This window comes from Dromaius novaehollandiae, chromosome 1 (assembly GCF_036370855.1).
Source record: "Dromaius novaehollandiae isolate bDroNov1 chromosome 1, bDroNov1.hap1, whole genome shotgun sequence".
Classification (NCBI taxonomy): domain Eukaryota; kingdom Metazoa; phylum Chordata; class Aves; order Casuariiformes; family Dromaiidae; genus Dromaius; species Dromaius novaehollandiae.
In genome coordinates this window covers 94,101,264-94,121,927 of record NC_088098.1, presented here as the reverse complement: position 1 = coordinate 94,121,927, position 20,664 = coordinate 94,101,264, and the positions used below count along the sequence as shown (strand labels likewise).

General features: G+C 44.5%; 1 protein-coding gene across 3 annotated transcripts; it reads right to left on the bottom strand.

The window, feature by feature from the left end:
- Nucleotides 1-854: 854 nt before the first annotated feature.
- On the bottom strand, nucleotides 855-13,796 carry SLC19A2 (solute carrier family 19 member 2). 3 transcript variants are annotated; one of them, XM_026112394.2, is made up of 6 exons: nucleotides 13,505-13,796; nucleotides 12,788-13,393; nucleotides 9,261-9,483; nucleotides 4,998-5,190; nucleotides 3,942-4,083; nucleotides 855-3,388 (listed from the first exon to the last, which is right to left on the bottom strand). In XM_026112394.2, the coding sequence occupies exons 1-6, from the start codon at nucleotides 13,661-13,663 to the stop codon at nucleotides 3,263-3,265; spliced, it is 1,449 nt and encodes a 482-aa protein (XP_025968179.1). In that variant the 5' UTR covers nucleotides 13,664-13,796; the 3' UTR covers nucleotides 855-3,262. The 3 variants fall into 3 exon arrangements, 2 of the variants coding, with proteins under 2 accessions (XP_025968179.1, XP_064376729.1); XR_010391680.1 differs by lacking the exon at nucleotides 855-3,388 and adding an exon at nucleotides 4,239-4,430 and having other exon boundaries at nucleotides 3,948-4,083; XM_064520659.1 differs by lacking the exons at nucleotides 855-3,388; nucleotides 3,942-4,083 and adding an exon at nucleotides 4,090-4,430.
- Nucleotides 13,797-20,664: the final 6,868 nt, after the last annotated feature.

The following is a 20,664-nucleotide window of genomic DNA, read 5'->3' as shown; positions in this document are numbered from 1 at the left end:
ATAAGGTAGTTCCTTCAGGCAATAGCATATTTAGAAAACACTGACAGGTAACATTGTTTGTATACTGCTGGCTTGGGAGCACCTGCTTGTTATTTCCAGGTGCAAACACACCCCCAGAACTAGTTTATGCATTCCCATGCACCTGGCTGCTCTCTTCATGTCACTGATGCTTCAATCCCTTCTTACTCAGACAGCCATAGCTCTCGATTTCCATTTTGAATGGAAATATTTTCCCATATTTTCCTGCAGATCACATGGGGCTCCTATATATATGGGGGAGGAGGGGCAGGGGGGTCACAGGGAACAAAAGCTCTTCTCATCCGTTGATTGATATAACAGAAGCACAGACCTTACTTGAAGATATGTTGGTTATAGGCTAGAACAGGGACAGCTTTTCTTAAGCTATGTTTCCCATCATCAAGACTAACATAAATTGGCATTAGTGATCCCTCTTCTAATCTGAGATCTGCCTTCCCTTGCAGTCTCCCTTAGTGAGACAGACGCATCTGTGTCTACTGATCAGGGTTAACCTGCACTAGCAGTTGACTTTCTCCACTGCTGGGCTGGCCTGCACTGGAACTACCCACTGGTATTTTTGAACTACACAGCAATTAAGGATCTTTAATACCAGATGCAAGACAAGACTTCAACAGAGTTCTGCAAACCTACACAAAACAGTCAACAGCTATAGTCTTTTTTAAGACTTGGTTCCTTCTTGCATTGTTTATTCATCCTGTATTATTTTCCTTTATGTAATGAAGAGGCTCAGAACCACCTGTGTTAGTTACCTGCAGCAGCAGTGCTATGGATTAGCAAGGTATCAAAATACAAAAACAAACACTGGCTATAGGAAATCTCATAAAATATTTTTATTTAACAAAAATAACTATTCAATCAGAACCAAACTGAAGGGGTCCTATGAACAATGCCAATGTGTTCACAGTACTTAATAGGCATCAAATCACTCTGCATATAGGTCCAGTCAGGCTCTACAGTCAACTCATCACCACTGCAACAGTGCAACACAGGAACCTAAACAACTTCCAGGTTTAGCTTCCATACACTAACAGGCTCGAATACATATACAGTGTAGCATGCCACTATTACAGTTGCCATAATTTCAGGACTTTGGTAGAAACATCATTTTGTTATTGCTGTAATTCACTAGTTAGTTTTTGACTTGCTTCTAAAAGACTGAGTTGCTCCCCCAAAATTTGTTCTGTGTGAAAAAACGTGATTAAAATGAAGCTTCTTTCTTTGCTTATTTGACGTAAGTGCCACACACTCACTCCTCACCCTTTGTTGCAACTGCCATCAGGCCAAGGAACCCAATGGACAGGACATGCACTTGTTATCCTTTTTCCAGGACTGCTTATCAGCTAGTGTTTCACTGCTTCAGAAGTTTCCTTTTTTGAATGGTAAAGAAAGGAATATATACATGGGTGGTTTCAAGTTTCTGTTTCAGGATAAGGCAGTTAAGTTTACGTGTATAAATGCTAACACAGCTGAGCCCCAAGACATTTTTACAAGCCAGGCTGCAAACACAGTGAGGTTTTGGGGAGTGCATTCCCCTGAGCAGGCAGCTTGAAAGGACTCCATGGACCCCACAGAGCACACCCCAAACTGATTAACCATTCACCTCATGCAGTAAAGACTGAGGCTCACACAGATGATAAAAACTATACCTGTCCCAGCCAGGGAAGAAAAGCCTCTCCAGCCCAGGTGCTGTGAAACCACCATAGCATTAAAGAAACTAAGCAATAAACCAAAGCTGCTGCTTCGGGCTCTGACTGGAATAAACTCTAACCACCACACAGAGAGAAGGCATGGAGGGGAAGCAGCACACTGCATAGCGTCTTCTCCCTTGCCCTTTCTCCTGCACACTTAAACTCACCATGAGCAGCACAGCAGCAGGGACAGTCTATAAGCCAGCCCACAGTACACTATGGATATCTGTTGCTGTGCAGGTTATGGTGCCCAGGTAACCAGGTGGCAAAGCTCAGAACAACTTCCCAGTGCTCAAGTCATTTGGGAAAAAAAATATATTTCTAAAAATAGATATAAGGCAAGTCCCACATTGCTCTGACTGAAAAAAAATAAAGAAAAAACAAAAAAGAGGATTCCCCAAACATCTATTTTTCTCCTTAGGTGGAAAGAGGTAGAGCTAGTGGACAGAGATCCACCAGAAGCATCAAGGCATTTTAAAAAGCAAAGAAGCAACAGATCAAGAAATCAACATTTTGAAAAACCCTCAGGCATTCATCCTAATTACAATAATGACCAGTGTCTATTCAGTCACCACAGTCATAACTCTCCAAGGTTATAAAGCATAGCTTAAAATCCTGCGCTTTTCTTCTCAGGGCTACATTCACATCCACCATCTCACTGAAACAGCCTAGCCTCTTATGAGTCAGTGACTCCTATGATTGCTGGAATCTAGAGTCCCAAAGGACAAAGGCAAGGACATCCAAGGGTCCTAAGGATTAACATGTTGTCTAGTTACACTCCTTCTAGGCTTCCCCTCCAACTTTACAGTCCTTTAGGCACAGGCCTTCACAGGACAAGCATCATTGCTGATAAACTATTCACCAGCATCACAAGTCACCCCAAGTAAAGTTTTCAGGAGAAAGTATCATGATCAACTATGGTAAAACTCTGGCAGTAGGAATGGCAGGCAGGAACAGCAGAAATAGTACAAGCAACTAAAGGATGTATGTGCATATGCAGAGACAAAAGTGTATGTCTCAAAGTGTATTAATCCTCAAATAGGTGCATCCAACAGCATGGAGCAGGCACAAAAAAAGCTACGCTGCAGAGCATGGACTTCAGGTCATCTCCTGTTCCAGGCCCGGGGCTCTCCACAGAGAAGCCTATGAGTGCACCCTCGCTTCTACCCTGCAGCAGCATCTCAGTAACAGAAAGAACAGCAGCAGTTGACCAGATAATCATGAAGTGCCTTTCTGATGGCAGTCTCCAAACACACAGGCTTAGACCAAAACCTCCCAAGGCTTTCACTTTTTGAAATAAAGTTCTCTGCTGCACTTCCCATATATGCAACAGAAGAACAAAAGGCATTTTAGAAAGATGATATTTGTTCTTACTTATGTAAGAGCCAATATATATACATTCTAAAATGTGATACTAATATAGTATAAATATAGATCAAATACAGTTAAGGTGACTGTCTTGGGAAGTAGAGGCAGAGATTAAAAAACAAACCTATCACTTCATATACAGTTGCTGTGAGTCTTCACTTGGTGCACTAACGGCTTTCAGGAGACCTGCTTTGAATCTGCTCCTGTCTTCTGTAAGTCCTTATAATACTGTAGATACCACTCCCCAAGAACAGCAGAGAGATGGCCGCAAAGTAAGAGGCATAAATCATGAACTGCAGAGAAAAAACAAATAAGAAAACCTGCAGTTAGAAACTAAAAAGACCTTCTACTCTTTTACAGCAATCCTCATATGGAAGAAAACAGACAAGCCCCCCCAAGTTATGGGACTGATGACTGAATGCTGCTCCCAGTCTACTGTTTGCCTTTATTACCAGGTTCACCAGCACTGATGACTGATGTTAGACAACAGTTCAGTTTCCAAACCCATGGATCTTGCACATGGCTGCAGGATAATGGCATTTAGATATGACAATAGAATAAAACTCCCCGCAGATCATAACTACAAATCAAGTCCCAAAGTTGGTAATGCAAGCTGAGTATCCATCTCTCACTTCTCCATGGGGAACAGAAATCAGCTTAACACAGATACCAAATCTGTTAGAGGGTTAACACATGAGCTCCCTTCCTTTTCTAAAATATCACAAGTCAGTAAACACTTCTCTGTCAGCAAACACTTGACCCAGAAACAGGTAGATGAGAAGCTTTATAGCTTGATTCACTTTCCTCCCTCCCTCTCATTGGTAAATATAAGAGAGGCTACCATACCTGGGTGAAGATGTCTAACCCAAGCCCACTGGCATCCACAACAATCAAAGTGAGCAGAGTCTGAAGTGCTAAGGCAATGAAAGTATTGACCCCAAATACCAGGGCATACCGCTCCACGCTAAGATTTGTAGCGATCTGGAACCTGGAAAGAAAGGTAAGACCAGAAACACAAAGATGGGGAAGAAGCAGGTAAACACAGGAATAGGAAGAACTTCTCTGGACAAGGCATCAGATGAGAAGACCATGCAACCCAAAGAGTTGCCTTGCCTAGTCCAGTATTTTCCACAATTAGATTACCTTGCACTGACAGTGTACTTTGCCAAGTAGGACCACAGAAGACTAGGACCACAGTAGGACTAGAAGAGATCCACAGGAACATCTGAAAGACTGCAAAACTTCGGGAGCTTTGTGGGTTGCAGTCTTACCGAAGCAGCCTCCTTGTCTGGTGCAGCTGCAAAGGGCCTGGTCACCCAGAAAAGGTACAACGCTCTGCAAATCCCAGAGAGCTGTTGGCAATCATAAAGCCTACCGTGATGTGGTCCATAAGCTCCCACATCCTTCTGACCAGAACTCCCTGCACAGTTACCAGCTTGAGCATCTCTCCTCACATCATGCTTGAACTATCATGTAGCAATTGTGTGTGTGGTTGAACAACAGCTGCGTTTTCCTCCCCAAAGTGACAAGTGACATTAAAGTTTTCCTCCTTAGAGTTTAGAAAAGAGTGACCCTCTATTACATTGTCCTCTTCTCATCAGCTAACACTTCACTCAAACCATGTTTACGAAGAAACATTTCCCTGGCAGGCAGTGCTATCTAGTATTTAGAGACAGTTACTTCAGCATCGTGAGATTTTTGGCCTTGGGCAGGTTGCCAGCAGAAAAATTTCTCCATACCTCAGTTTCCAACCTGAATCACAACACAACAGCTTAGCCCCTCCTTGTAATAGATTCCCAGGTTCCTGGTGAGCAAGACCCTACCTACATGGAGAAAATGCCAGCTTCCACAACAGCTATAGCTTTGAAAGTAATTTGTATTACTCACTCAAAAAGTACTCACGTTGCTATTGTGATCAGCAGCATGTAGATAATTCTGAAGACAACATATGATGCGTAGCACACCCAGATGTTACGAACAGTGTCCATGATGTATACAGCAGCAGCAATAAGGAAGGAGAACAGGGCAAGTGCCACCTCACCCCACATTGCCCAGGATGTTTTTATATGACCCACAACAAACACTGCAACAGCTCCTGTGAGGAGAAAGGAAAACATAACTTTCAGTTCTTCAAAGTGATTCAGAGACTGTGGATTAGGGTCTGCACAGACCTTAACAGCTAACCATGAGTGAAGTGGAGGACACTAATGTGTATACATAGGTTCTCTGCATATACAGAGGTTCTCCTTCCTGACCTGACCTCCCTCACCTGGAAACCTACTGTAAACTCCCATCCACTTTTATGGGAAGGGAAGCGGGGGAGGGGGAAAATCAGTCAATGCCAGCTGCTTCTGAAATCTCCTCCCTGGCTTCATAAGCACTACAACCCCACAACTCAGACTGCTGCTGCTCAACAGGCTTCTGTATTTGACTGTAGAAATATTGTCATTTGGGTTACAGAGAAATGCAACTCTGATTAAAAAAAATCACTTAGCTAATGATTTTGTGGTATTTCAGGGTCTACATTCACTGGAGGGAAGGAAGATGTCCACTTTGATACACAGCTGTTAGAGCTTTCACCCAGGAAGCAGAAAACCTGAGTTTAGAGTAATCTTTGTACTGGGCTACAAGAGTGAGAGCAGTTCAAACCTACATCTCCCAGGAAGCACCTTAACGACAAGCTACTGGGGCTGGGGGGGGGGGGGGGGGGGGCACCTTCTTTCACTGTTGATTGTTCGTGAACAATCCTTTACAACTAAAACAGGTTTCTAACTCCTGCTGGCTTTAAAAAAAATAAAAGGGGGGGGGGAGAAGACAGATCATAAGATGGAGAAAGTATTATTTCACACAACCAGCAGATAAGGTGTTATTTCATGCACCATCACAACTGTAACTACTGAAAAGCTCAAATACATATCACATTACAAGAAAATTCCTGCTCGAAATAGGCCTTGTTCTGCAAACAAGCCTAATAACCAATAGCATAACGATGCTGCTGTACACAGCAAACCAGACAAACACCATACTGACAAAGGGAGGTTTACTGGAGATCTCTGAAAAACAGGATTGTATTAAGCATTTGACCACTGTACAGAAGCGCTACAGTGCAGCATCTAGGCTCTTTGTAACCCTCAGCTGGCCTATCTTAGAAATCGTTCAGGCACACGAAGGCTCCCTATGCACCATCAGCGTGTACAAGCTTGCAACCCCGACGGCCCTCACATCAATCTTGCTGACTAACAAAGAAGGTGGCTATGCCAAGGAAAAGGACTTTATCTTCCCTCCTAAACAGCTCTTTCCAGGACCTGCTGTGACATTACCCAACTGACATTTTCTACTCTGAAAGACTGGCTTCCCTAGTAACAAACCCTGAGGTGCAGAAAGAAGCTAAGTCCCTAGAGTCTCCTTCCCACTGTCCAAGCAGTTCAGAAGTTCAGGAAGAATGCCATTCATCATCTCACTTTCTGGGATTTAGTGGCAATTCATGAAGTTGTACTCCTCCTATGCTTCAAGGTTGTACCAGCCCAACACCTATTTGTGAAAACGTATACAATCTGCCCTGCAATTAGACAACCAGAGCTGATTCAGTGGTTTCACACCTCAACCTTAGAGTGGAACATTGCCACATTGCCAAGAAGCTGCAGGAATTCTTCTAAATAGTTAATTGGCCTCACTAGTAAGAAGAACATTTATCTTGCCTAGGAGCATCTGAACATAAGAAAACACCACTTTTGTGTGAGGGTGGCTGAACTTTGGAACAGGTTGACCAGAGACGCTGTGTAGTCTCCATCCTTGGAGACATTCAAAACCCAATTGGATGTGGTCTTGGGCAACCTGCTCTAGCTGACTCTGCTTGAGCAGGGGGGTTGGACCAGACAATCTCCAGAGGTCTCGTCCAACATCAACTATTCTGTGACAGGAATCTGATGGCCACATGAATCACCATGATCTACTAAGATCCTTCTGCAAGACAGCACAGGTACAAGCAGGACTGGCAACAGCATCTTGTATGAAGGTTACCAAGTGTTGCTCATCACTGACCACAGAATGATTATGAGGTGTGAAAATGGCAACTGAGACCTGAGATACACCAGGAAAGGCACTTCTAGTAAGGGGAGAGAAGTGAGGAGAGATGCTGTCCTACAAGTCTGAGACCTCATTTGAAAATACTGACTGCAGTTCGGTCATCCATCTTCAAAAAGCTTATCTTCAGAAAGGAAAAAAAAAAAAAAAAAAAAAAAAAGAGCAGAGGAGCTTGGTTTCTTTGGCCCAGAGCAAAGAATGGCTGCCTACAGAGAGGCTAAAAAGACAATTTGGCACCAAAAAAATACAACCTTGGCATGAGATCAGAGGTAAATGAGCTGGTCCTGAACAAATTTAGGCTGGAAACTGGAAAAAGCCAGAGCATTTGCTCTAGCGCCTAAGAAATCAGATCACTGGATTCCCTTCCTTAACAGGTTCCTTCCAGTCCTGCTACAGATTTCAGGCTTTTAGTTGGGATTATTTTACTAAACTTCACTTGTCTGAATCTGTGTCAAGTTGAAGGATTTTTTGGTTCTGTCTTTTGAGCAGTTCATGGACAGAGGTTAATCTGCTTTCAGAAAACTTCACCTGAGATGATTCAGCCATTTACAAGAGTGATGCTGGAGAAAACCATCAAGATTGGAAAGAAAAAAAGCCTCAGCTTTGCCCGAACTTAGAGCCAACCACCTTTTCTTCAAACAGGTCCGCTGTCCACAAGCTTTGGAAAAGGACCTTAACATAAAAGGCACATAATAACATTTGAAGAATGATTGTTTTGCTGTTTGGTTTTTGATTTTTAAATCTGCCCACATTTGGCCCAACTACAACCCTGTAACATAATCAATTTTTAGCTGCTTGGTAAAGACTTTTCAGAAAGTGACAGCTGCCTTCTGTGAAGGTATCAGTTTACAGAGAATGCATTTCCAATCATACATGATTGGAAATCAAAGTAAGTTGGACTTTCTCAGTAACAGTGAATCATAGTTACTGGGCACAGATGCTGACCAGAACTGATGTCTTCTTTCCCTCAGTACCTATTCTTCTTCCTGGGACCAAGGCAGGATGGCGGAGCAAACCAAATCAAACAAGAAATAAGAGCCACAGCATCATGGGAGAGTGGAAGAATAGAATATGACCACATGCTAAGTTAGCGTGCTGAAGAAGATGGTTTAGCAGTCAAAGCCTTAAGAATCAAATCCCTGACAGTTTCAAGCCAAACTAACAACAGGTGCTAGACCAGTTTGCAGACCTCTAAAGCTGCCATGGCTCCCACTAAACTCCAAGTGGAAGCTGAGCATGTCTAAGCAAGCATCAGGCCTTCATTGTTTGTATACCTTCGTTTCTGCTGCTCCCCACCCCGCAAAAAGATGATGCTCTCAGCAGATGGTGGAACGATTAATCCATCAAAGAAAAGGAACATACTGCAGCACCACCTAAGGAACCTCTGAAAGGATATGTTAGCAATATTAGAAAAGTATTGTCCTCATTCTGATAATGGAATAGTATTAAACAACTTAATGAGCAAGACATTTGTATTGACTGACCTACCTGGCCCTTTCAAGTCAAGCAACTTCTTTCATCTTAATAGCTTTTCTGCTTAACAACTGAAATGAGTACATGGTAGCTCACTGCATGCTGAGTATGCACAGGAAACTCTCATGTTCCCTACACTTCCAGAGAAAGGAAACAAACAAACCAACCCCCCCAGCCCCTCCCCCCCCCCAAACATGTAGGACCCTCGCTCTGGCTATGAGGGTTAAAACAGGCATAACCCTACTGTTTTAGGCCAGTAGTCACATAAACGGCCAAAAACATACAGTCAGCCATATATCTGGAACCTTCTACCAAATATTTCAGAAAGAAGATTGACTTGTGAGGCTCCTTTAAACACATACACCCTGGGTTACAAGAATCAGTGCTGCAAGCTGCAACAAACTCAGTACTGAATACTGTACTTGTGTACATCACAGGAGACTCACCCCAAAGCGACATCACTTAGCTCTGTCCTAGACAAGAGATTTCCTCTGCTGTATATGCCGGGAAATGTAAGATGCTTCCAAACTGTGGCTCTGGTGATTTCGAGGGACACGAGACATTTCTCAGCGGTCACACAGCAAAGCAGGAGCTATGTCAGCAGCTTACCTAGCAGCGTTGAGACTGCCTCCACACCACCATTGTAGATCTCTGAGCTGTGGGAAGGCAGCACCATCTCCCACAGGCCCTGAGCGTAGTTGATGACCTGGAAGTAGCCGCAGGTCGACAGCGCCCACCACACGGACCAGCAGAGCATGGTTCGGGAGGAATAGCACTGCAGAAAGTCCTGCCAGAGGTCTTTGAGCACCTTTAAAATGTCTACTTTCTGCTCCTGCATAGATTGGAGAGGGAGGAGGGAGAAATGTTAGTCTCTGCTTATATGTACTTCACATTGCTCTACCAGATTGCTCATTTCAAGTGATCTGATCACTAGTGAGTGACATGACCACTTTTGGTCACAAACCTGCAGACAATATTGAATAAAAAGCTTCCCCATCACACTGTCCCAGCAGCTGGTCTCTACCCTAACCAGGACAGCCCCCTTCCATGCTAAGGAAGTTTGCTCCCCATGACCCATTTGATCCTTGGCTCTCTTAAGACGACAGCAGTAATTGCTAGTTGTTGAAAGCACTGTGTGAAAAGCTGAAGGGTACCAAAGAAGAAATGCAGGAGAACAGGCCACAATACTCATTTTGAGCAAACAGGAAACAGGATCAGAAGCCAGTACTTCACTTCATAAAGGCAAAAGCATCACTGATGCTTTTTGCTTGTTAAGTCCTGATCCAAAATCAGGTAAATGTGATAGTGCAGAGAGTATGGAAGAAACTAAATGAGTATTTTTCCTCAAAGTAAGTCAATTTTCCTCAGTACTGGTGTGCAGGGATTGCAGTGAAAATGAAAACCGCCTTTTACACAAAGGCTGTTAGAATTATACTCCAAACCACTTTATGTGAACGGCAGCTGAGAAAACTAGATCTTTCCTTTGTAACCAGAGCTGCTAATTATGGTGGGTGTGGGTGGATGGGTGTACACAGACACACAGAGTCTTTGAAGATGGGCATATCCTTTTCATGGAAGTCAAAGCAGCAGTTACTTCACATAAGACTTTGCAGAGCTCCTGAGCCCCACTAAGCATCCAAAACCCAATAACAGATTTTTCTCTTGACTTCCCTGAAGGGAAACTTTTAGCATAGTTACAGGACTGAGCTTTTGCATATTGTGCCACTGCACATCCAGTTTCAGAGCAGTTTCCAGTCACCAGCAGCAATGATCTTGGGAAAAGGACACATGGCCAAGAGCCCAGGGGAATCATGCATTGCATGCCTTGGAAAGGCCATTCTCCATGAGCAATAAATCTCATTTTAAGGTCTCTCCAGTAAAGCCCTCAACAAAGATTCTAGCCTACTGTGTCCTGAACTCCTCTTCTGCACCTTCAAAGTGTCACTAATTTCTGAGTATCCTTATTAAATATCACACAGTCCCTTCGGTGCTTTGCCAAAGGCAAGATACTGCTCTGGGATACTTGCCCCTGCTCTAAAGCCTGACAGAACCACATGGAAAGAGATCAGCTCAAGGCAAAGTAAGAATATTCACAACGTAACTCCCAAACAGAAGGTTTTGTATGAAGCACAGGTTTAGGCACAGGAAAACTAGGGAAGGGAACTGTCATATATGCTACAAACACTGATTCAGCAAGTTCTACACAAGCAAGTGCCTGATGAGCCAGAAGGAACCTATCTGTCCTAACACCATCTGGAAATACTTCTTCAGTACAATTACTCATACAGCCATTAGTCTAGGTTCACATAGTGTGATTACCATTTCTTTAGTAATAAGAACTATGAACACATGTCAATGCTTCTCAGCTTTCAGCAGCTGGTATAACTGAACTAAGCAAATTCACATCTGTTTAAAGTTTTTCACTATTAGTTTTGAACCACCCTTGCTCTCATAGCATGGAAATGAGACAAAAGAAAGAAGGATAGATATTTGATACTAATCCCTTAGTCATTACTGGCACAGAATTTTAGATGCTTTAAGGTGTTTTAGTCTTCACTTGTTTAATAAACACCCTTCAATATGTTCAGTACACTATGGCTCAAGATACTTCTGCTTTTATTTGCCTCAGTAAAGCAATCCCTACCCTAAAACAAAAAAAAAATCTCCAGAAGCATTTATAAGCTATCACTAAAATGACTATGCTGTTTGCATTGCTGGCCCCAGAAGGACTGGTAAGGAAAGTACCCTTTGAGCACTGATGCCCGTGTCTGAAAATAGCCCTGCTCTGATGAGTACTGCATGAGGTACTCCCTTGAGCAAAAGGTCAGGGGGAAAGGCCTTCAGGTCAAGTTCACCAAATATTCCACTACAAATGCTTGATTCTTCTATGGGACATCTTTGTTTCTTCCCACCAGAAGACAAAGCAAAATAAAGACTGCCCTTTTTTGTTATTCAGTATTTTTCCCTGCTGTCTCAGCAGCTGGGTCTTGCAGAACTGGGCTGGATAGGGAAGGATTAGTTCCCTGGAATGTTAATTCTTTTAATTCCCAGCTGCAGCCTGAGGAAGCACAAGCTGAAAGCAGTCCCTGATGCTGCCTCCCCAGCCCCAGCTAACACACCCAGAACCAAGCTCCTCTCCATATGGATATTCAAACCACAGCTCTGACACATGCAGGAACAGCATAGCCTACACATGTCTCTATTTCTTTGCTTTTGTCTTAAAAAAATAATACTAACTCCTCATTCCTTTCAGGCAAGTGACTGGCTTACTTGCAAGTGAATTCCCTGTTAGCTTGCTAAACCCACAGAAGTGCTTACTTTCCACTCTGTTCCCAAAACCAGTGCAACCTCCTCCTGACTGAAGAGCAGCAGTGACCTCTCTCTCCCCACCAAAGCTCCCCCATTTTCTTTGGGCTGATTTGACACATCATTTCCAATCCCATCTTGGGACTTTCTTATCAGCCAGTTAACGCCAGCCAAGCCTACACAACACCTGAGCCTCTACCAGGGCCTTGAAGCCTCCCTGATAAATGTGCATTACCTAGCTGACACATGGCAGAGACCTGTCCAGTCATCAGGCCTCAAAACTGGAGGCTGCTTTGCTTATCTTGCCATGAGAGCTAACACATGCCACTGCTGATCAAGGGACAGTGCCCGTACGCTTGTTTCCATGCGAGCACTCAGGTAGCTCTAACGAACAGGACACATAACTGCCCTCAGTGACTTTGTTATAAGTTATATAGCCCACAAAAGCGGGCAACTGGCTTAGCCCCTGGTGTTCTGGCAGATTAAACACTGATTACACAAAGATGTTTCCTGCAACTTATCCAAGTTCTGCACATCTGTAACATATCAGTGTTAGCTCTCAGGGAGTACTGCAGTTTCCTTCCAGAATCATAACATAAAACCCAATCACCCTGTGCCTTGCAGAACAACTTACACAACAGTTACAATATATATATATACACACAAGACAGTTGTGCATATGTGTGTGTGTGTATGTGTACATACATACACATATGCAAGTATATATATATATATATGCATGTGTGTGTATTTGCACACACACACATACATATATGACAGCCACATGAGTGTTGCATCTTGTGTTTATTTCAAACCAGGACACAGCTTACCTGCTTCTGTGATGACTGTCCCTCCACATTTAAGGGAACTTTTGTCTCATCCTCCCAACCGGGAGTCCTCTGCATGTCAGGATGATCTTGGACAGCAGATCCATTTTTACAGTCTATGACCTTCATTTCCCTACTGATCTGCTGACTCGAGACATGGTGAAAGAAAAGGCTTTTCCGGGGCATCGGCAGAAACCAGGCCATACCAAAGGCGATGGATACGCAGGTTAAGGAGATAACATTTAAGCTGAAGAGGGACCAGCCTGCCACCGACACAAGGACCTGCCCAGAGACCGAGCCCACCGTGTAGCCCACCAGAGTGGCACTCCGGCAATAACTGGTGACTTTCTGATACAAGTTCAAGTCGACGACGCTGTAGATGTACGAGTAGTAGGCGATGTCGGTGGCAGTGCCCACACCGTAAAAGAACTCGAGGAACTGGACGGCCAGCAGCCCCTGGGCATACAGCAGCATGAACCATGTCACGATGAGGCTTAGGCCCTGCAGCAGCACCACAGGCTTGTACCGGAGGTAGTCGGTGGCCAGGAACACCGGGAACAGCAGCACTAGGTAGGAATAAGTCCACACCGGGTAAATCTCGTTGAACACCTGCAAGGGAAAGAGATAGCGGTAACCCTCCATCACCAGGGTACTTAAGAAAAATTATAAATATATATATATAGTTATATATGTACGTATAGGCCAGCTCGGCGCACATACCTGGCTCTGGGTGAGGTTCTTGTGCGGCCCCAGCAGGTAGCGGGTGAGGAAGGGCTCGGAGGGCCGCACGCTGCAGAAGAAGCCGTAGGCGCAGAGCAGCGCCGTGGGCAGCGCCCAGCAGCACCCGCCGCCCGCCCGGGGCCCCCGCGCCCCCGCCATGACGGGCCAGGACCGGACCGGGGAGGGGGCGGCCGCAGCCCCGTCCCAGGTGGCCGCTGCCGCCGCTGCCGCCGCCTCGCAAAGGCACCTCCAGCCGGCGGCCCGCGACGCTGCTCTTCGAGGCCATTGGCTGACGCCCGGGGGGGCGGGGCGCCACCGCCTCCGCCCGGGAAGGGCGGCCAATGGGGAGCGGGGAGGGCGGCGGGCGGGGCAGCACGTGGTGGGGGCGGTGCGAGCGGGGCGCGGGTGCCCTCTCCCCCCCCCCCGCCGGCGGCGTGCGCGGGCGGGCGGCCCTTAGGGCCGTTACGGACGCGTGGGGACGGAGCGGTTGGGTGGCGAGTGCCGCGGGTGCTGGGCAGGGGCGAAACGAGCGTTTGTCTACCTGGTGAAAATCGAGCAGAGAATGATGACGGCAGCTGGGAAAACGGCAAATGTACATGAAAAGTGATAACCGAAGGACGCCGTACCCTTTGCCGCTCCCTGCCGAGGCCCGCTCGGCGTACAGCGTGTTTTAGGGGTTAGGGGACGCGGTCAAAGCGCTCACCGAGAGCCGCACGGACTCCCCTCCTGCCGCTGCTGCGGTGCCCCCACACGCCGCTGTGCCCCACGGCCTCCCCCTCTCCTCCTTCCCTTGAGGTGAAGCACAAGGCTTTCCTCAGAGGTGACCTAAAGAGATCCTTTACCTTCGGGGCTGTTCTTTTCTTTTTTGGTACCAAATTAATCTAATCGAGCTGCTGATCTCTGTCCTTTTTTAAATTCTTCTTCCCTGTAGCAAGATCAGAGCTGGAAGCACTTCCTTGCATTAATAAAAATTTCACCTTGTTGTCCTGTCAGAAGAAATATTGAGACAAGAGGAGAAAATAAAACTATTGCATTCAAAGTACTTCTCTGAAAGCTTTGCCCAGGACTATTCTCAAAGCTTTGGCAGCCCTTCTCTAAACTGTTTGTTGTTCCGCTTCTCAGGCTACCCCACATCATCTTCCTACCTACCTGCTTTCCCTCTCCCCATACTCTGCTCCCTCAGTCATGATTCCATTGCTACCACTGCTGTGGCTTCCTCCTCTACACCTGTGCTTTGCTCTCCAAATTGGCTAACGCCACAGAAAAGTCACACAAGGGATCAGACCTGCCCCCCGTGCAATCACGTATCATGCCTCCTAGCTGGGGTCAATATTTGGGGAAGCAAAATGAAAGTCCTCCAAAGGCATCTGGCTACGCACAACTGGGAGGCAAGAAGAGGCACTTCCCAGCCCCCAGAACAGATTCCTTGAACCACAGGATTTTATTTACCTCCATTATTATAGCTTAACATGCATAGCTACAAAACGTATGAAAGCCATAGGATTATTCAGCTCTTCATAAAACTCAGCTAGACGTTTTGCTCCTGTACCATCTGGCGTCAGTGATTTGCTGCTTGTTGGTGATCTGCTGGGTCAAACAAAATTTCCTTTTATTTGTTCTCAGGCCATTGCTCCTCAGCAGCTTCATGTCCTCTTTTGTTTGCAGGCTTATTAGCATGTAGAAAAAAAGAAAAATAAAGGCAATAATTGCCATTTTGCCATACCTTAGCTTGAAGCAAAACTCTAAACAGAAAGCATCAGCTCCTATTAATACTAGCATCCATCTCAGCCATTTGCAAGGAACTGCTGATCTCTTAAAGCAGTGTGGCTAGAGTAAAAAGGGCCGAAGCAAGAACTTCAGTGACTGCTAAACAAATTGCAACAGGGAAGCAAACAGAAATGTACAGCTCCCTCTCACGTAGCTCTCACAGCCGCTCTGCACTGTCAGCATGTGACTCGGGTGCAGATAATGGGAGGGCATGGGCTGACAGAACGAGGCATTAGCTGGCATCTCCCTGCTGACCTGGATCATTGCTGTGTGCTGAGCAGAGCCACAAAGAAGGACTAACACTTTGGAGGCCCCATGGTGTGCCCAGCTGAGGGGCAGCGGTTCCCACGAACTCCAAGCTGCTCAGAGGATCTGATGGGTGGCCTTGGTCCTCTCCAAAAGCCTCATTAGCAATCCCTGGAGTTAAGCCACTGGGGCTCAACTGCTGTTTCCATGGGGTTGGCTAGGGTGGAAGTTACGGAGGAGTTATGTCAACTCCTTTACTTGAAGTAATATGCAGGCAGGCAGGGAACCTAGATTTCTCTTCTCCAAAAACTACATAAGAAAAAGAACCTGGAACAAACATTTTGACTGAAGTACTCCAGGTTTTCTCAGGGTTTCTTTTGTTCTCCAGAGAACTCACCTTATTTTGTTTTCACAGAATATTTTCAGCTTCTGGAAACAAGCACAAAATTTATTCCCTAGATTTTTACTGCTATCTTTCCTTCCCCCAATCTTCCTTCCCATTTTCTCTCTCTGCCCCTTCAGTCTATGAGAAAAAGGTAAGGTTAAAAGAAACACCTCAAATCTTCCAAACTTTCCCCTTTTTTCCAAGATGGAAAACATAAGCTGTGAAAAACAGATATCTTACCTGCTCCCTACCCTCTCAATGAAGACATCACTTTTTCAGTGGAAAAAGAATAGGAAGTTTAAAAATAAAGGAGGAAGAATGGGGGGAAAAAATCTAACCTTCAACTGTAAAACTTTTTTTTTAATTAACAAGCCAAAATAACATTACAATTTATGTTAACGCTAAACAATGATTTATTTCATTTCAAAATTGTGTGTTAGTTTCTTTCTAGCTTGCCAATCAGATGTGAAGAGTGTTATGAAAAAGATTATGTTCTGTGCAGGATGAAACCATTTTTCCAGATAGAATCATTCTCTTACCAGAGAGGTTTGATCAGTTTGAATGATTGCTATGATTGGCCTTATTATGAGTGCTTCCATATAAATAATGGTACACAGAAATAATCATAAAATCTTTCAATATCAGAACAGCCAGTGCAAGTCTGTCAGAGCAGTGCCACCTGCACATGTATGACCTAGACTAAATGAATGAAAGTCACAGTGTCAACACACTGTGTGATGGCTGCCCTCTCTAGATCTAGCTCTGGCTTATGCATCTTCTGAACATATCCCAGTGAGTAACATTTTATATGAATACATAAGTCATGCAGTAGCATTGGACAAAACAGGAACCTGAGACAATGATTTAGCCTGTAGGGTCCATGTCACAGAGGGAAGAGAACTATCAAGCTCATGTCTTGAGGTTAAAATTTCAGTAGAATATCAAAGCCATAAAGAATCCATTTATCTTGGATACAATAATGCAATTTGCATTAAATTAAATGCTAATTGAGTAGATGTAAGCAGGCCCTTAAGATTTATATTCGACTCAACTGCGGAAAAGCCCAAGCAAGTGTATTGGGGGGAATGTGCATTTCTGAGACTCTCACCTTAACACGGAGGCTGTAAGCTTCAGATCAGTGCCCCTTCAGGGCCTTTTCTACTGAATTCCCATGGATGCAGATCCATGGTCCCTTACTAGTTCACTCCTTTGGTGATGACATCTATGCTGGGTTATTTGGCCACTCAGAACTGCCTTCAGGATGTATGGGTTTCCTCATACAGCCTCTTTAGAAGAAACCTCACCTCCATACAACTTTGGGCTGTAGTATGCCAGAGGGCTCTTCTGCTGCCCATGGGACATCCCAGCTGTGTTTTCCCTGCTCCTCTGTTGTACAAAGGAAGCTTGCAATTGGTACTTGCCCAGAACTCTCCAAATTTTTAAATCCATCTCAGAAATTGCTGCTGGCATGTTTTAAGAAAAAAATCATACCAAGCCCTCCAGCAGGACACTGTTGCTCCTTTCCTTAGTGCTAAGGACTAAGCGTCCCTTTTGTCTGAATGTAGGGTGGAATCATCCCGAGGGTGTTTGATTCAGTGTGAGACCCAAGCAATTCATCTAAATGCACAGTTCAATCTCAGAGTCAGTAAGATTTTAAGGCCACATCTTACCCAAACCATGAACTCTGATAGGTTTCACATAAAAATGCACCAGAGAGGGGTACTGTTAACCAGTTTTGGCCTGCAGTTCATGTGGAGGAATTTGTAAGACATATGTGCAAGCTCCGTTAAAGTCATCCTATGTCATTTGGATAAAAGTTTCTGCAAGTTAAAAGCTTCCCACACTCTTGTGAAGCCAGCATTTGACAACATTAACATGGTACAAATGACGTGGAGACCAGTCAAAAGCAAAGAGTAAAACGGATTTGTCCTTTGCTGAGTACGGATGGAATAAAGGCACACAAATGTGAGAAAAGGCAGCAAATGATTTCTATGTTTTTATGATTCTGAGTGTTGTAATTAACTTGAGGAAGTAGATTCTATTAACTAGGATGCATATTTGATCCTATAGGAGTAGTGAGAACCATAAAGCAAATTATTTCCAAAATGGTATGTGATTAGTTTACAGTAAGGCCTATAGATTGTGTCTAAACATAACAACAGAAGACTGGATGCAACCTTGGACATCTGTCTCTTCTAGTTCCCCCTGAATGATCCTTTTGATTATTTTGGGGCTCTGAACAGGAGACTTACAAAATTATGTAGCAGCGAAGGGTTAATTCAAAAGCTCTGGCACTGATCATTCCTTATTCACATACTATATCTTTGGTTTTGTTATTTCTTTTTCTCCTAAACCAAATATATCCTGAAAGCTGTTCATGGGGGGGGAGGGGGGGGAGGGGAAGGGGGTAGCACTGCAATGCACAGGAACACAGCTAATAGAGAACCCTGTATAAAAGCCAAGATACGAAGACCTGCAGAAGCCTTAGGACTAACTGTAGCCATCTCTGCGAAATTTAGCACTTAGGTGACAGGTTGCTATCTAGAGCCTCTGTCAGAGAACTGCCACTACTGACAGCATACCATAGCAGTCTATGCATTTGACACAGTGCAGGCTGAAGCACACAGCTATTGGAAATAAGACATTTATGGCTGAAGAATTTATTTATGGAATAACTTTCAATGGGATATCAGATTAATGCTTAGTCTAAGAGGCATCATATTGTACAGCACAATAAATTTCCATTACAGGCATAATGCTGGTTTTAACATATTTTACAGTCAGCTAAGCAGGGAGAAAATTAGAAATGTCACGTAAGTCTGCTACAAATGGGGGACACCGATGTACAAGTTTTCATGGGAAGTGCTAAAATAATTACAATAGTGGGTGTTATACAGAAAAGGAAACAATGGATTGAGTAGAGAAAAACCTGCCCAGTGTTTTTATTAAATGTAGACGCATACAGGTCAATTTGAATCAGTCCATGCCTTTTAGACATACCTGGGTCACAGTGGGCTTAACACAGTATTGTTCCCATTACGAATGGTGTCACAGATGTGCCCAGGAACCCTGTGAATGACTACATGTGCCATTTTGGAAAGAGCTGTACAAACATTCAGGAAGATGGAGTCCATGCCCAGAGGAAATTACTGTAATTAAAGCATGATGCAAGTTCTGAGTGTGAAAAATAAATGGAGAACAGGGCAGAGCAATGACAGGAAAGTGTGGGTGGATAAACTAGTTACGATGCACAGCTAGCGTGAATAAACAAACAAAATGTAGGATTGAGAGCAATAAGAGTATTCAACACTGATTAAGTGGAATGAATGACCCACTAATACAAAACAGCAACTGGTCACTCCAGGATACTGTTTCCTCTCATTTCTATGGCGCTAAGTGGTAACATACTAAAACAGTCTTCCCTAGCACCTGTGTGTTCATGTGTACAACCTTTACCTTCCTCCTTTGGTATGTTTCCCACAGGCCTTTTCCCCTGATGAAAGATACCTCCTGAGCAGCACTGCTTATGAAATCGCAACCCTTCTGTTGCCCCTTGGCACAGTCCTAAAATCCTGATCAAACCACCAGTGTTTGTGGCCATTTCAGGAGATGGGGGAGCATGCTCCACAGGTACAATATTTGTCTGGAGTCCTGGCCAGATTCCAACTTGTTTAACAAGGTTTTTTTTCAGAGAGGTCTCCTGGCACTTCACTTTGGCAATTCCTTATTTTTGCTATGCACATTTAGTGATGTTTCTAACATGTAAAGTGCCCCAGGGCTTAGGCTCACCTTTGCTCCTATTTTAATGCACATCTGAGGAGGTTTCTGGGAGAGTGAGCAAAGAGACATGATCTGCATTGACTTTAATCCATAGATAATATGCAGCTTTGTGTCTCCACCGCACTTTGCTGTGCCAGTGGTGTGGAGAGAACCACCCACTTGCAAACTCTTGGGAACCTTGGTGAAGGTGAGAGCTAGCTCAGGCTCAGTTCAGCTGCCTCTACAGCGCAGGGGTTACAGTCAGAACAGACAGCAGAAAAACTGGCAAAAACTGAGGTTACATCTACTTTAAAAGCGAGAGTCGTGCTTACTAATGCACATGAACCTGCCTGAATCAGCTATAAGCTACGCTTTACAGCGCAGTCTGTACAAACCTGTCTGAATATTGAGCTAATGTGTCAAAGTCTGAAGAAAGACCTACTGTGGTGCTGCTGTCAGTAACTACTTTAGAGCTGCTCAGCTGCATTTGCATGTACTTCCACCCATTTCCAACTGCAGCATACACACAGCCAGTGTCAGAACTTCTGCAGGAAGTTGTACAGCCACCACCTCCGGAAAGGAAAAGGAAACAGTTATGGCCTAGTGCCTCGTGAGAAAAGCATGGGACTTCATACACAATCATCTCTATACCACTGCCACTGGGGGATGCTCTGCGCACTTTGAGGCCTCCTGGAAGCTGAGATGAGTATAGAGTGCAGCAACCCCATTATTTTGCTGTTTTGAGGCTAAAAGCAGGTAACTTTAGAGCTTTGGATCAAAAGACCACTGAGAAGGCATCCACCCAGATTTGTGTGTAAAGAAAGATGTGAATACTCTGAACTCTGGCACCACATTTTTCCCTCAGTCCAAAACACCTTGTGTTTTTTAAACCTTTATGTTGTGAAATGCATCTTTTTTCTTTAGTTTGGAAGAACTGCATGAATTCTTGGTCCCCTTGAAAGCCATGTGAGTTATACATATAATTTCAACATACACAGGATTT

What these genes read in the sequence shown, in the direction of transcription:
- SLC19A2 (XM_026112394.2), bottom strand. Translation starts at nt 13,663, where the DNA reads ATGGCGGGGGCGCGGGGGCCCCGGGCGGGCGGCGGGTGCTGCTGGGCG. An exon ending in GGCAGTCTCAACGCTGCTAG is followed by an intron (nt 5,191 to 9,260) that starts GTAAGCTGCTGA and finishes TTCTCCTCACAG; the next exon opens with GAGCTGTTGCAGTGTTTGTT. An exon ending in GGTTAGACATCTTCACCCAG is followed by an intron (nt 3,389 to 3,941) that starts GTATGGTAGCCT and finishes TTTTCTCTGCAG; the next exon opens with TTCATGATTTATGCCTCTTA.